This window comes from Pygoscelis adeliae, unplaced genomic scaffold, assembly GCF_000699105.1.
Source record: "Pygoscelis adeliae isolate BGI_AS28 unplaced genomic scaffold, ASM69910v1 Scaffold106, whole genome shotgun sequence".
Classification (NCBI taxonomy): domain Eukaryota; kingdom Metazoa; phylum Chordata; class Aves; order Sphenisciformes; family Spheniscidae; genus Pygoscelis; species Pygoscelis adeliae.
In genome coordinates, this window is record NW_008824939.1 from 2,717,764 (window position 1) to 2,734,614 (window position 16,851).

Sequence of the window (16,851 nt, forward strand, 5' to 3'; positions counted from 1 at the left end):
GAATGACTCATCTATACTTGATCAATTCAGAATAAGAACATTTGTTAGCACAGAAAAGAAAGAACCTTGAATGTGTGGAGCTCTGCTATTTTATTTACTGACTTCCACCTATCACAGATGTTCCAAGTTTAAAAGTCCTGGCAAAAGCACCTTTAAATTTAAGTGAAGTTTATTTTAGAGTGCATTTCTCATTTATCACTTAATAGTTTCCTGTTACAGTTCAAAAAAGTTTATATGGAACTTGTTTACTCCTTAAAATCATGCAGCAAACACAAACAACAGTAGAAATTGTATGTTTTGCTGTAAATTACTAACATTCCTACCAGGCTCATGATCTAAAGCTTGCTGAAGTACTTTTTCTGCCTTTTCATACTGCTTCAGTTTCATTAAAAGCTCAGCCAAATCATAGCAAAGGAAATTCTGTTGACCACTTCTCAATGCAGCCTCATAGTAACTGATTGCCTAAAAGGAAAAAAACAAAAGTCTGAGTTATTATTTAAAGACAAATCTTAAAGACAACCACCTTGCTACTTAGGTATTTAATGACATGCTGCTTAGAGTTTTCTCTACTTTCTTCACTTCTCTCGTAATGAAGTAATTTCTAATAAATACTGTATTAAAAAGATGTTATTTAGTTGCAAGTTCAGGCTTCCAAAAATGTAATACCAAATTAAAGATAAATAGAATAACTAGAGCCCACATTTTTATAAACATGCATTTACATAGCCTAACCACATTATCACGTTCTATCTTTGACAGGGTCACTGCCAATTAAACTACATTTTCATTAGCTGCTGAAGTTGTATAATTCCAGTCAGACTGGAGTCATAAAGTTCTGTTTATTTTCCCAAAGTCTACGGGCAAAACATGAAGATAAAAGAAGTAATGAAAAGTTTAAAAATATCAACTAGGCATAATCTAATAGAAATGAGTCTTCTCTCTTTGCATTTTTAAACATAAAACCTGACAATCATACTCATTAAAAAAGTCAAATATTTACTCAAGAAAAAAAGCAATGTTCTGGATCAATAAATTATTGATGTTACTTCTCTAAGTAAAGGGAAAAATGAGAACTGGAAGTATGTTGAAAAGTTACATTTCCAAAATTAACTTGAAATATTTTATTAACTTTTGTTTTAAAATAGAACATGTTTAGACATGCATAATAATGCACATATCAGGCAGGTTACCTATTTAGGCTTAAGCATCCTAAAGATAATATAGCTGAAGCATCAAAATAAAAAATTAGAGTCCATAAAACACTCATCACCATATAGTTTACAAGTTTTTTCTATAGCAGCTCTAGGAACCCTCACAGTACATTACATTATTACACACACAAAAAAGAAAAAAGGTCTGAGTATCATGGAGCAAGGTAGGAATCATATACTGAGCTGCTTGTAATACTGACCTAAACAGAAGCAAGTGAAAATTCTAACATTGCAAACACAAAACACAATTTGGACACACCCTCCAGCAGTTTGAGGTTGCCCAAATAAAATCATTTGCTCCTGCAAGTTTTCCCTGAACAGTTTCTTCTGTTTTTCCTGCAATAAGAAGTTAAAGCCTCTATTACTACTCTCCTAGTAGTAGTAACAGGAGATGTAACATCTCCTAAGGCTAGGAGATGTAACAAGACTGGGTCAATGGAGAAGTAGATAAACATGGTTTTGAGTGCAGGCCCAAACCCACATAAACTGCAAGTCACCAGAACTACAATTCACCAGATTTGTATCCACCAACGTGTAATTGTGCCTTTGGCCAGATATTTTGAAGGGGATCTACAAACTTACTTTCAGGATAGGAGATGTAACAAGACTGGGTCAATGGAGAAGTAGATAAACATGGTTTTGAGTGCAGGCCCAAACCCACATAAACTGCAAGTCACCAGAACTACAATTCACCAGATTTGTATCCACCAACGTGTAATTGTGCCTTTGGCCAGATATTTTGAAGGGGATCTACAAACTTACTTTCAGGATAGAAAGACTGTTTAGTGCTTTAAACTGAAAAGCTTCCTTCTATCCAACCTGAAAAGAGTGAAAGTGCAGTTGACTAATCACATCACACATAAGCAAGAACCAGCTCATACGTCACAAATATAAAAACTGTATATTCCCTGGAACAACACACTGAGTATTTCACATTCAATGTGATAAGAAAGAAATCTGTAGTGGGATTTCTATGCAACAGAGCTCCCCAGTCACTGCTTGGTAACTTGCTTGGTCATTAATTGTCTTCCTGAAAAAAAAAATCTATTAAATAGACATTCCCAGAAAATGGAGAACCTTTGGGTTTACACCATGTTTCTCCTTCGGCAACCTCCTGGCACAATGGCAATAAACATGCAACTTTAAACAGATAAGATGATGGCATATTAAGACATTGCTTGAAAGAGTCTGTGCAGTATCACTTATCTAAGCTGGTAATACAGAAATTCAGACTGGAACTTTCAATTAGTATTAAGCCTGACAAGAAGTGACGACAGGAGCTAATAGTCCTATCGTGAATCCAAGGCAGAAAACAGATTTCATAGAATCACAGAATGGTTTGGGTTGGAAGGGACCTTAAAGATCACCTAGTTCCAACCCCTCTGCCATGGGCAGGTACGCCTTCCACTAGACCAGGTTGCTCAAAGCCCCATCCAGCCTGGCCTTGAACACTTCCAGGGAGGGGAATGCACATATCAGGCAGGTTACCTATTTAGGCTTAAGCATCCTAAAGATAATATAGCTGAAGCATCAAAATAAAAAATTAGAGTCCATAAAACACTCATCACCATATAGTTTACAAGTTTTTTCTATAGCAGCTCTAGGAACCCTCACAGTACATTACATTATTACACACACAAAAAAGAAAAAAGGTCTGAGTATCATGGAGCAAGGTAGGAATCATATACTGAGCTGCTTGTAATACTGACCTAAACAGAAGCAAGTGAAAATTCTAACATTGCAAACACAAAACACAATTTGGACACACCCTCCAGCAGTTTGAGGTTGCCCAAATAAAATCATTTGCTCCTGCAAGTTTTCCCTGAACAGTTTCTTCTGTTTTTCCTGCAATAAGAAGTTAAAGCCTCTATTACTACTCTCCTAGTAGTAGTAACAGGAGATGTAACATCTCCTAAGGCTAGGAGATGTAACAAGACTGGGTCAATGGAGAAGTAGATAAACATGGTTTTGAGTGCAGGCCCAAACCCACATAAACTGCAAGTCACCAGAACTACAATTCACCAGATTTGTATCCACCAACGTGTAATTGTGCCTTTGGCCAGATATTTTGAAGGGGATCTACAAACTTACTTTCAGGATAGAAAGACTGTTTAGTGCTTTAAACTGAAAAGCTTCCTTCTATCCAACCTGAAAAGAGTGAAAGTGCAGTTGACTAATCACATCACACATAAGCAAGAACCAGCTCATACGTCACAAATATAAAAACTGTATATTCCCTGGAACAACACACTGAGTATTTCACATTCAATGTGATAAGAAAGAAATCTGTAGTGGGATTTCTATGCAACAGAGCTCCCCAGTCACTGCTTGGTAACTTGCTTGGTCATTAATTGTCTTCCTGAAAAAAAAAATCTATTAAATAGACATTCCCAGAAAATGGAGAACCTTTGGGTTTACACCATGTTTCTCCTTCGGCAACCTCCTGGCACAATGGCAATAAACATGCAACTTTAAACAGATAAGATGATGGCATATTAAGACATTGCTTGAAAGAGTCTGTGCAGTATCACTTATCTAAGCTGGTAATACAGAAATTCAGACTGGAACTTTCAATTAGTATTAAGCCTGACAAGAAGTGACGACAGGAGCTAATAGTCCTATCGTGAATCCAAGGCAGAAAACAGATTTCATAGAATCACAGAATGGTTTGGGTTGGAAGGGACCTTAAAGATCACCTAGTTCCAACCCCTCTGCCATGGGCAGGTACGCCTTCCACTAGACCAGGTTGCTCAAAGCCCCATCCAGCCTGGCCTTGAACACTTCCAGGGAGGGGGCATCCACAACTTCTCTGGGCAACCTGTTCCAGTGCTTCACCACCTTCACAGCAAAGAACTTCTTCCTAATATCTAATCTAAATCTACCCTTTTTCAGTTTAAAACCATTACCCCTCGTCTCACCACTACACTCCCCGATAAAGAATCCCTCCCCATCTTTCCTGTAGGCCCCCTTTAAGTACTGGAAGGCTTAAGGTCTGTAAGGTCTCCCTGGAGCCTTCTTTACTCTAGGCTAAACAACCCCAACTGTCTCAGCTTGTCCTCATATGGAAGGTGCTCCAGCCCCCTGATCACCTTTGTGGCCCTCCTCATAACTTCTTCCAGGTCCAAGAGGGGTAGAGAGACCATTATTTGAAACAACTTCCATAAGTACAGGTTGTGCTAAGCATTTATGGAACAGGTGCTGCTGAAACAAAGCACAGAGCCATTTCTCTTACTTGATCTCCCAGGCACTTTCTGCACCCATTTACTATTTGTTACTTCAATACAAGTGACTAGAAAAAAGAGCAGATACTGAAAGTTAGGAAGTTGGCACTGATTCCTCTGCAATTTAAACTTGTCTACCAATCCACATCAAAGCCACTTGTACAGAATGTACATGCCAGCTTGGGAAGATGTTGGTTTCCTCCAAAAAAGAAATTAGAAACTCTCAGCTTCTTTCACAGCACATATGCAAGAGAATACTGTAAACACAAAACAGTTAAGCCTTTTGGCAACATGGAGACTATTTAAGAACATTGTATTAAGAGGCTCAGTGAGATGTAAACAAAACATAAAAGACCCAAGTTCAAGATTCCTATATGTAAGCACTAAGGGTACAATCATACCATTTCCCCAGCACTACAGGCCTGCTTGCTTCCTTCCCAGACTGTCCCAAAACACTTTCTTCCTTTCCCTGTCCTGTGCAAGGGCCATAGAGCGACCGACCAGATATTCTGAAGGGGATCTACAAACTTACTTTCAGGATAAAAAGTCTTTTTAGTGCTTTAAAGTGAAATGCTTCTTCTACCCAACCTGAAAACAAAATCAGGCAAAGCCCACATGTTGACAATAATGGACACAATACTTAATTAGCCTAATACAGTACTTGTAGAATACCTTTGAATAGTTATGCATTTTGATCAGGGCTTTTCCAATTTTACTTGCTAAAGCTGGATCTTTTGGATTTTTCTTCAAGGCCTGCTCGTAGACTTCTATGGCTTCATCAGGCTTCAGCAGCAAAAGATAAAAACATAGAAGTCAAGGATTAAGATAAAAAGTGTATGAAGAAAACAAAATCTGGTAACACCTCCAGAAATGGCTGCCAAGTACTACTGATTCATGAGCTACAATACTTCTGAGAGAAGAATGGTCACTATGAAATTGCAGGAAGTATAAAACCCATGTAAATTTACATTTCCATACTAAAACAGAATGTGGAGAGAACTTGGCAAACAAATGAGTTTGAATTAACCCAATTCTTTTTCCACTGAAATTTCTCTACTACTATTTTCACTAGTTAACAAACTTATGCAATCTTATTACTGTGTTGGAAGATCATGCATTTCTCTACCCTAGCCACGTTATAGCCACGTTATAGCAGATCTAAACAAATTCCCTTTTGCTTTATAATTCTTCATTAAGGAGAAAACTACGCACAAACATTAATAAGTAAACAAACATTAATTACCTACAGATCCCCAAACTAATAATCTAAACTATTAGTTGCATGTCTTAACCCAATCTATTCCTTCAAAATATGAATTTAAATGTGTATCCTTCAAATTCCTATGTCCACTTGACTACATTCTCTTCTACAAATACTGAATAACATTTCCAGTTCCTCAAGAAAGCAAAGAATGTAAAAAAAATTGTATAGGAATTCAATAATTTAATTTTTTTAAATAAAACTTTCAATACGAGAACTAAGTTACCTAGAATTATTCTAAGCTTCAGAACTCTTCTAAACATCTCCAACTTCTTTCTGAATTTAATTTAGCTCTCAATTAGATTTTTGTTAGTCTTATGGGTCAGTGTTCTTCTACAGAAAATTCTCTCCTTGACTTTCACCTGGTCAGTTATTAGCAGAAATGCATTTTCAACAGCTTTTTCTCTGAACTTAGAATAGTTACATTTGTAGCCAGTAATTATGTTTCTTTACATCCTAAAGCAGTTTGTTTGCCAACTACTAATCAATAAGAGTCAGCAAGCTACATTGTCTCAACTTGCCAAAGTCAACAAATGACTCAATGATACTATTAATCTCTAGCACCACTTACCTCTTGAATATTCATGTACGCATCACCAAGAAGAAGGAAAGTATGAGCACTTGGCAGTTTTTCTACTAGGTCTCTGGAAATAGAAGACAGAACCTTGCTCAATATTTAACATGTCAATACTGGTATCTAAACAACAACAAATAGGGCACAACAATTTTATCCTCTGAAGATTTTAGTTTTTATTTCTGAAAATAAAACAAAAAAATCTGAGATATCTTTCCAAAATAGGACTTCCAATTACTGTTTTAAGTGTTACAACACTTACTCAAATGAATTTATTATGCCACTAAATATTTCTGACTTATTGTAGTAGATAGGGAAAAAATGGCTCACCATGCTACCATTAAACATCTAGGAAAAGATATACACACAAACTTTTACCTATAGCAGCCAGCATATAATTTCTTATCTTTCCTGTACTGAAGATAAATATCTGCCATTTTTTCTTTAGCTTGTACAAAGTAAGGCTGTTCAGGTGTAATATTTCGGAGCATAGTCAAGGCTTGTTCAACATCTCCTTGAGCAATTGCCAGATCTGCATTTGCAATCACAACTCTTAGTTCCTCAGGAGTTCCAGAAAATTCATTAATGGCGTCTTGCAGTACGATAGCAGCTTCATGCTGCAGATAATAAAACCAATAGAATTAATGTATTTCCTGTTGTTGAACAGCCAAAAATAAAGACATCATAAGCAAATGAATGTCTGGGGGCATTACACAAACCAACCAAAAAAACACAAAAAAACCCAAGCCATAGCATCCATTTGTTTTGCTAAAACATTAAAAGTGTTCTTTTTTCCCCTCTTCATTTTGGAAGTAAAATTTATGTGATATGAACTACCAGAAAAAGTTTTAGTAGAGAAAATAACATTTGCGTTGCACATACACAAGGAGATGCTCAAAATTCAACGGGACAATGCCTTTAGCACCTTGCTCTAACAGGTCCTGCTTTGAGCAGGATGACCTCCAGAGGTCGCTTCCAACTTCACAATTGTATGGCTTCTCTTATATTCTTACACATATGTAGTGTCCTACTGTTTATTAAGATACAGCTGATAGTAAGGATGCTGCTACACAAAGATAAGGACACAATCCAAAAATATTTCTAATAGCATTCTGACAGCAAAACAAGAATCTACATGCCAGCAAATGAACATCAACAGTATCTCCTCCTCAAAATTAAAAGGGGTATTGTAGACTCAAAATTGAGCACCTGCAAGTAGGTTTTTTCCCTCTGTACAATTTAAGGTACAAGCTGTCAAGTCAGATATTAACATCTTGGAAATTTACCAAGCAAATCCTCTTGGTAAAAGAAGTGATGGTTTTCTATACTGAACTAACGAAGATAGATACTTCTGTTAATGGGAAAAGGAAATTGTTTTCAGGTATGTATTATACCTTAACAAGTTTGCCATCTTACCGGTTCTCCATTCAAACGATGAGCTTCTACTAACTCTAGGAAGACAGACACACGATCACTTGCATCAATTTCAATTCTTTTTCCTTTAGTTTTTGAGGAAGGTGTAGGTTTTCTCATTCCAGGCAAATTCTTTGCCATCTGTAAGGTCTTAATAGCTTCTGATAATTCTCCCATCTTTTTCTGGGTTTGGGCCTTAATTAAGTGATAAACAGGATGTTCTCTCACCTAAAAAAATATAATGATATAAGAAGATTCCAAATTTTACTTTATGCATAGTATTCAAACCCCTTGAAAGAAGATTTTCCAATTTTTTTAAAAAATATTGACCTCAGTTCCTTCTTTCCTCCAAATAAACCCAATTTCAATTTCAGTAATTTACTTATGAAAATATTAGAATTTTCAAAGAGTATGCAAACTAGTAATTAAGTTTTTAATTAAGAAAGAAAAACTATTACATGAGATGAGACTTTGGGATAGAAAAACATTCATTACAGCTTTATTTGAAACTAGGCTGAATTTTAAGGGATTTTAAGCATCCCCCACACTGCTGTATGCACACTTCATTATGCTATTAATTTAAAAAAGTATACAATCATTATTTGGCACAAGTCCTGCCTGCCATTTCTCCACCCTTCTTAAAACATACTTCACATGAAAAGGAAACGTCGATAAGGGAAACGTAACTGTGTACAAAGTTGCAAGCACCTCAGTGTTTCTTAAGTAGGTAGTTAATCTTCAGCTTTCTTGCATCACTTGGAGGAAGGAACCAAGATGGGAGCATGCTTGCAAGAAAATGGTAGTTTGTCACTTTTCAGCTAAGCTCTGTCAAGAGACTTAGCACAACTCAGACCTAATGAGTGCTGTGTAGAGTGTTCCCAACTCAGTGTTAATTGTACATAAAGTTCCACTGATGTCAACAAATCAAAAATGCCATAGTGCAATGTATTAGCCCCAAGAAATAAAACTGGTGTGGACCACTGCAAAACAGTGAAAGTTTTCTAATACAGTGCTTAATTTACCAAAATTGCTCTTGACGGGACAGAAAAGATGGACAAAGATGTGACATTCATGGAAGAGAGCACAGCATATGGCTATTCTCTTAACACTTAGACTGCTTAATGCAGCATGAATTGTCAAGAGGTAACTACAGACCCCTTCTGATCGCCTCATGCATCTGTGCATAACTTCATCAGCAATTGTACTGTGCAAAAAGTCCAGAAACAACATTGGATTACTCTTCAAGTCGTTCTATGCTGGCTTTTAAAGACTGTTGCAAGGTTAGTCTGGAATTACAAATTCTGTTTATGTAACATTTTTAATATTTATGTAAGGATTTGAGAAAAAGCTACCATTTCTTTCTTTTGTATTTCAAAACAAACAATTTCAGTATGTTGTAATAAGGTATTAGTTTTGTCGTTATGGTCATTTCTTTCATAAATATTCAGATACCATGTTCATATAAACATTTAGATATTAAACTTGTAGTGGAAGTCATAAAAAGTTCCATTTAAAAATTATTATATACAAAAACATACAACTTCAGATGATTGACTGCATAAAATGGTTTCATTCTTTTGTCCAGCTCACCTCAAAATTGTAGCTCAGACAAAGTTCCAAGGATTGAGAACACAGTTTAGTATTGTTTTGAGCCAAATACACCTGGGCCATCAGTAAGTGTGCCTCTGCGTAAGAAGGATTCCTTTCAAGACAGTAATGTAGATTACTATGTGCTGCTTCAATATCCCCTAGGAAGTTAAAACAGGGAAAGTGAAAAAATAGTTGGTATGAAATACAGTGGTTAAATATAGAGCATTTATTAATTATTTACCAATTTTATAATTTGGGGTTTTTTAAATAAATGTAAGCATTAGTGAGTAAGCTCATATATGAAGTATTATGTGGCTACGAAATGAAATCAAAACCAGGTCAAAGGTAAGTTATTTTCCCATTGTTCCATCTGTAAATCATTCAATAAGTGATCTTTTTTGGAAGCAATAGATAAAAAAATACCATATTTATGTGTCTGTACAATTAAGATACGCTCATACAAATCACAAAAAAGACAATGCAAGTGTTCTTCACTTAGCTGTACTGCAGTGTTCTGCAGTGAAAGAAAAATATTCATTATGATTTAGAAGTGTGAAATTAATTTTTTATATTAAAGAAACGAAAGAGGTGGATAGCTAACCATTCATATAACTATTACCTGACAAGTATTTCACTTTTGCAATTAAAAAGACTGCTTGTTGAAGACCAGGCACAGTTTTTACCACAGTTTCAAGAACAGAAGCACAGTGCTTGAGAAGTGGTGAAGGAGACTGTCCAGGACTTGCAGGCTAGGAGTAGAAAAACAAAACAAAACAAAAAAACCAACACTTCAGTTGACAGGTTTTGGACTTAGATTTCATTCTAAGTCTGAGCTTCACTTTAGACTCAGCTGAGCAACAGCAAAGCATTGTTAATTTTCTTCAGCCCAAAAAGCTGAAAGCTGTCATTGTGAAGAAATATAAAAATGTTTTAAATTTAAGAGGGCAACTTTATCAGCAGGCACAGAAGAAGCCTCATGGACTTCAAGGATGATAAAACACTTCAGATCTGACATAAGCTTAAGAGTCAGTCCATAAACATTTGGCAACATACTCTGAATTACCATGCCAACTCATCCAACACAATGGTAACATGAACTAAATTTCAAGAGAGCTGAAGGGGGAATGAATGACCAGAAGGATGAGAAGAAAAGGTTCTGGTCTTGTCCCTCCTACCCTCATTCTGTGCCACAGAATATACCCATACTGCTAGCAACAAACTGAAAATAGCAGCTGAGAAATAGCTACTTTCATGTAAACTGCTACTACAACGTATCACATTTTAGCTGCTCATTATCAGAAACATTGTTCACATCATCGCCATTAAGTACTTCTGGAACATACCCCAGAGAAACCTTCAGACAAGACACTACTTCATAGAATGAGACTTCTTATTCTTATTATCTCCCTCTGTGACATGAAATCGTCATTGCTACTGATGTTTTAGACTTTCAAACATCACCATTTCATTATAGATGGTGGGACGGATCATAACAATGGAAAACTACTTATTTGCCTGCTAGATTATTATTCTGAAATAGCCAGGAGCCGGCTCTTGTTATCCCATCATTAGCAGATTTCTAGTCTAATTATAGAACCTTCCCATAAATGTTTATGTACAGTTTTAAAAACTATTTAAGGAAGACACTATTTAAAGAAATTTTAAATGTGTTTCTTCTGCTTTAGAGATGTGAGGTCCCCATTCAATTTATTACGCTCTACATGCCTTTGTTGCCAAAACTAGTACAAGCAAATTCAGTCACAAAAAATGGCCATCTAAGTAAGTGAGATTTTTCTTTGGAATTAGTAATAATAATATAAAAAAGTAGTTGTTGTGGTTTAACCCGGCAGGCAGCTAAACACCACACAGCTGTTCGCTCACACCTCCCCCCCCAGTGGGATGGGGGAGAGAATCGCAGGGTGGGATAACAATAATAATAATAGAATATACAAAGCAAGTGATGCACAATGCAATTGCTCACCACCTGCGGACCGATGCCCAGCCAGTCCCCAAGCAGCGGCCCCTTCGGCCAGCTTTCCCCCAGTTTATGTACTGAGCATGACGTCACATGGTATGGAATGTCCCTTTGGCCAGTTTGGATCAGCTGTCCTGGCTGTGCCCCCTCCCAGCTTCTCGCTGGCAGAGCACGAGAAGCTGAAAAGTCCTTGACCAGTGTAAGCACTACGTAGCAACAACTAAAACATTGGTGTGTTATCAGCATTACTCTCATACTAAATCCAAAACACAGCACTGTACCACCTACTAGGAAGGAAATTAACTCTATCCCCAGCCAAAACCAGGACAGTAGTATTCCACCGATTTTTACCAACACACAAAAGAAATTGAAATGGAGAAAGAACATATATGTATTGAAAAGGTATCCTGAGCTCACAAAAATATTTCAATAGGATCATCAGTGTGAACATCCTAGTTTCATATTGAGATAGTTCTATTCACTGTATTGTCACAGTTTCCTGATCAAAAGAGATACTAAAAAAGTTAAATACACACACACAGTGCATTAAACAAATACCCCAAGTTTCCTCAGGTGTCATTATTTCAACCTGCTCACTTCACAAAAGATGTATTTTCATAGTTATTTTGATTAACTAGTGATATAGTATCTTAAAACACATTTTTACTTCAAATAAATTCACATTTTAAGAGGGAAAATTTACAAAGTTTTTGCTTCATGATTAACTGATCTCAAAATGAAATCCAAGAATAATTTCCATTTTCAGACAGATGTGATCTACAGCTGCTTACCTGTGCTGGGCAAAAATTAAGATATTCCCTAATGATTTCTAGCAAGAAATCAGGGTTTAGTTTTTCAAAATATTCCACACCAAGAGGAAAACCATGCAAAGATGAAAAGTGAGTATCCAGAACATCATTCAATAAGGCAATAACCTCTTCTTGTCTCTTATGTTTTTTCATAGCTAGGACTGCACGCAAGAAAGATAATTCCTACAGAAAAAAAAAGAAATAAAGCATTCTCCATATTCCACATACGTTCATCTGTTACTCATACAATATTACATAGTTATTAATGTTAGCCATTTCTCCCTTGTATTTAGAGATACTGTAAGACATTTAGTATGTTCACTGTAAATGACACTGATGATTATATCAATGCATTCCTTAAATTTGTGCAAGAAGCTCTAAGTTTTTCTGAGCGTAAAATCCTGAAAATAGTTAATATCCCTCCCTTCCTGACATTTTAAACTTATCTTCAGAGATAAAGCACTGCAGGAAGGCAATGATGTTTTTGCTCTGGAAGCAAACAGCCTTGTGCTGCAAAGTTACGCAACACATTAACTTAGATTGATAGGAAGGCAAACTGAAATTTAGATTTAATGGTACTCCATTAAGAACGCTCTGCTCAAGTGACTGAAATATAGAACATGAAGTAGCTAGTAGACCACAATTCAGATTGTAATCAAAGTATTTTAATGAAGGAAGATGTCTCCTACCCCAGATTTCCCAATGGACTGTTGAATTTCATTGAGAAACTCCAACTGCTGCTCTGCATCTTCTAATTGCCCTTGTATTAGCTGACAACGGATAATTCCTGTAACATATGTAAACATTTTATTGCAGATTTGTCTTCTTAGTCAAGCACATGCTTTGTTTTCCAGAATTCACTTTTTCTCTCCTCAACCTCTTCATAAAGTGGTGATATGAGAAGAAAGAATAGATCAAGACTTATGGTAATACAGATTTTATACACTTAGAAATACTTAGGATAGATAATACACAATTGATACATTTATATATGCAATGCTATAAAGCAGTTTCGTGGAAAGATCTCGTCCCTTATGTTACAAAGTTTAAAACAGTAAATCTTCAACTGGTTCTAGACTAAGTAGAAGCACCATAAAGTTTGGCTTCTAAATTCAGAACAAGTACAAGAAGCAAAATAAAATTTAAAAAAAAACCCACCCCACACCCCCAACCACACACACAAACCACTCCTACCCTCTAAATTTTTCGTACTGTTTTAAGTTTCAGATTAGAAGGCAATGGCATAGTCAAGGAGAAAAAATGCAGGGGAAAATCTGTGAAGCAAGTACTCTCCATTTTCTTGACAGCAATTGTACTTTATCAAAAGTAATGTTTTTTAAAGAACATAACATCTACATAAAAAGTATCAGATGTTTTGACTCGATTATGTTTTTCAATCTAATTTAGACATGTATATAGCCATGGATAGCTTGTTCTATCTTGAATTTTTTATTTTTGTAGTTCATAAGAGTTCTCTAGTTCTTAAGCACTACAGAAATAAAAAAAAAAACACAACAACACCCCCCCCCCAAACTATACAGCCACGTCTCTGTCCTTAGCATTACTTTGAGAGTTCTAATTTAAAAGAGAAAAGTTTCACTTTTCAAAAGGAAGACCAAAAGACATATCCAGTGAGGAGAAACTGTTGCTACAAGGAAGACAGCATAACATGAATCAGGAAGTACTGCCCAATGCTCCTGTTCTAATAGTTCTAGATTTTCCTAGTAGCAGTAGTAGGAAAACTTGATCGAAAAGCATCGTCTGTGTCTTAAGACCAGTAAAAACAAAAAGAAAATGTAAGACCTTACCAGTTAGTGCAGAAACACTTGTTTCATCAAGTGTCATAGCAGTCTTGTACCATTTTAAAGCTTCTTTCACTTTCCCTTGTAAAATCATTTGGTAGCCAAGTTCAGTAGCAAATTCTGCATTGTCGGATGCCAAATCAGATGCTCTTTCAACTAAGGTTTGTGTATGTTGAAGGATGAGTTGGTTCCGGCCACACTAATGGTAAGAATAATCTTTAAACCTTAAGTTTTTCTTATTTTTCAGTTTCCCTCAGAAAAACACACTGAATATTGCTGTAGCAGTTGAGACAACAACATCTCATATAAGACTAATGATCTGTAGTAATTTTATAAAAATTGTGACATTAAAGTGTGCTGGATTCAAACATAAATATACAATACCATACAATAAGGAATAATCGATAGTTGCTTTGAATGCTTCCTTAAAACAATTCTGATAAATACTAACATTAAAGAAACCTTCAGTTTCAAGGCTATGTGATTAACCTTGTCATTTTATTACATTAAGAATATGGTTGGTGGACATTTGAGTGTGTTGTCATTGGAAACCTGTTTCTCATTTGAAAGCAAGCAGTAAACACATTTTTGAAATGAGATGGCTTACATATTGTAATTCATACTGAATGTAAAACTTATAAAATGTAGTTACGAAAGGCTACAAAAGGTAATCTATTTCAATTGTCTGCAATCTTCTACTTTTTAGTAGACATTTAACATCTGTCTACCAGAAAATAAAACAAAAACCAGATAGATAGATAGTTGTATGCTGCTTGAGAAAAAAAAGCATACTCACTGTTCTACTGAAAGCTAAAGCCATTTTACAGAAGAGCTGCGAATTACGTGGTTCTAACCTGTCCAGTGCTTTAGTTAGGTCTCCCAGTCTTGCTGAAGCCTTGGGGAAAAAGGAGTAACATAATAAGTAATAGAAAGAATGAACAGATTAGGACAATTGAACAGTTTTTCCTAAAAACTAGTCACATATTTTACAATGCAATATCATCTTGAAATTTAAACTCAGAAGTTTTCAGGGCTAGGAGTTAGATTTAGTTTGGAATTCCTAGAAAAATACTTTGGAATAGTAAAGTGACAGTAAGTAGATCATCTGTCCTCTATACATGCTCTAAAAAAAGTGAAAGGCTTGAGCTGAATCTGATATAATGGAAGAGTCCCATAAAGCAAGATAGTCCGAGGAATCTGATCTGTGAATCTTGTTCGGGCTTCAGTGTGATACAGAAACACATGCTCAAACCCAAAGCACTTTCAGATGCTCAGACTTTTAACATCACAGTTTCTCAAACCCCCTAAGATACTTTAGACATTTCTGGGGTTACAATAATAAGGCACATGTTTTTTTAAATATGATTTTAGATGTAGACACCTGAATCATGTTTAAATCTCAACAGGTTTTTTAATTTTTTCCTAGACGTGAGTCTTAGTCACATGTAACATTTTACCCCAGCATCTCTTGTTTACACCCTACCATGTCCAGAAAGTTTCATTCCTGGATGGCTTTACTGAATTTGAGTCTGCAATTGTTACTGCTTCTCCACATTTCCTATGATTGTGCATAAGTAAGACTTAAATTTGATTATAAATACACTAATGACTTAAGAGTTCTTTGCAGTAACTAAAAATGTGCTAAACAAATGTGTTAAATGTGTTAAATACCTTTTCCTCTACAACTTGAAAAAAACCTACAAAACACTGAAAACACTTTTTTTGCTAAATCTCCACTTAAACTATACCAGCATTTTTGCATAATGAGAAAAAGATATTTAAAACTATTTAATGATTTTTCATGACAATTTAGATAATGTATTTTAAAATTTCCTGAAAAACGGCACAAGCACCATATGTACAAAATACATGTGTATGTCCCTGTGCAGGAAAGGATCTTGGGAGCAGAAGGAAAAGTTAAAGAGAATTCTTAGAACTAAAAAACCCCAGTAACCATCAAAAAAAGGATGAACAAAGCACAGGTTATATAACCTAACATTGTAGACTGTTAAGTGACTATGACGCCCTTCCAAAAATTTATCACTACAAGACCTCATTATTTCCCTTATTTCAATTAATAAAATACTTAAAATTAATGGAAGGCTTACAATAACTTATGAATTTATCAAAAGAGCATTTAAACAATAAAAGATCACTTTTACGATGATTCAAATCAACATGATTCAATTAACTGTCCAGAGGAGACTTCTGTTTGGCTTAATTCCGGTTCTCTGGAAAGATGGAGGTAAAAAATTATGTTTCCTTGGCATCCAGAAACCACCCCAACAATAAGCTAGAGCAGCCATTTGAGTCAGAATAGGCGAATACACCTCTTCCTGCAGATAAGTAGTGTAGCACAGGACCAGACAAAGTATACGAGGAGAAGACATAAAGAAGATAGTGCATGTGCCATCTAGTCCCTGCAATAGCTGTGTTATGCTCAACAGTCTGCTAATAAAGAGACTCACCTCAGATATATTTCCTTCCCTGCACAGATAATGCAGGGCCTCCATTCTTATGGCTTCTAAATTGAGGGCATCTTTCTGCAATAGTCTAAAGCCAAACAAAAGGTGAATGTAAAGAAACCAAAACAAAACCTTTGCTCAATCACCTGTTTTATCCTAAAAGGGGAATAAAATAACTTGTATTGTACAGTCACTTTAAGTCATAGCTCTCAATTGAAAGCACAGCTTTGTTACTTCATTACTATCTCAAGAAAGGTCCTCTTCATCCAAAATGGATTCACATATTGATGTAGTGTCCTCACAGAATTGCAAGGCTGGGTTCTAATAAAACTTAATTTAGTTAAATTTATTTTTTAAAAAAACTGATTTAACTAATTCAAATTCATTAAAAATTAATGGAAACCTATCTACTTTTGTTTCAAAGTTTACAGTGTAAACACGGCAAGAACACAATTAGTGCTGTGCTACTTCATACTCAACCTTTGTGCCGTTTCAACTGCCTGCTCCCAGTCCTGCAAGGCTAGTTGTAG

The 16,851-nt window shown here is 35.7% G+C and overlaps 1 protein-coding gene across 1 annotated transcript in view; it reads right to left on the reverse strand.

Annotated features, from left to right (window-relative positions):
* The window catches only part of TTC21B (tetratricopeptide repeat domain 21B), a 46,532-nt gene that overhangs the window by 21,333 nt on the left and 8,348 nt on the right, over positions 1-16,851 (reverse strand). The window contains exons 8-20 of the mRNA XM_009325446.1: positions 16,802-16,848; positions 16,325-16,409; positions 14,653-14,751; positions 13,863-14,055; positions 12,744-12,841; positions 12,037-12,237; positions 9,890-10,019; positions 9,271-9,428; positions 7,684-7,908; positions 6,646-6,884; positions 6,265-6,337; positions 5,105-5,215; positions 324-462 (exon numbers count right to left, since the gene is read on the reverse strand). Coding sequence (XP_009323721.1) covers positions 324-462; positions 5,105-5,215; positions 6,265-6,337; positions 6,646-6,884; positions 7,684-7,908; positions 9,271-9,428; positions 9,890-10,019; positions 12,037-12,237; positions 12,744-12,841; positions 13,863-14,055; positions 14,653-14,751; positions 16,325-16,409; positions 16,802-16,848 — 1,798 coding nt within the window. The remainder of the gene's footprint in view (positions 1-323; positions 463-5,104; positions 5,216-6,264; positions 6,338-6,645; positions 6,885-7,683; positions 7,909-9,270; positions 9,429-9,889; positions 10,020-12,036; positions 12,238-12,743; positions 12,842-13,862; positions 14,056-14,652; positions 14,752-16,324; positions 16,410-16,801; positions 16,849-16,851) is intronic.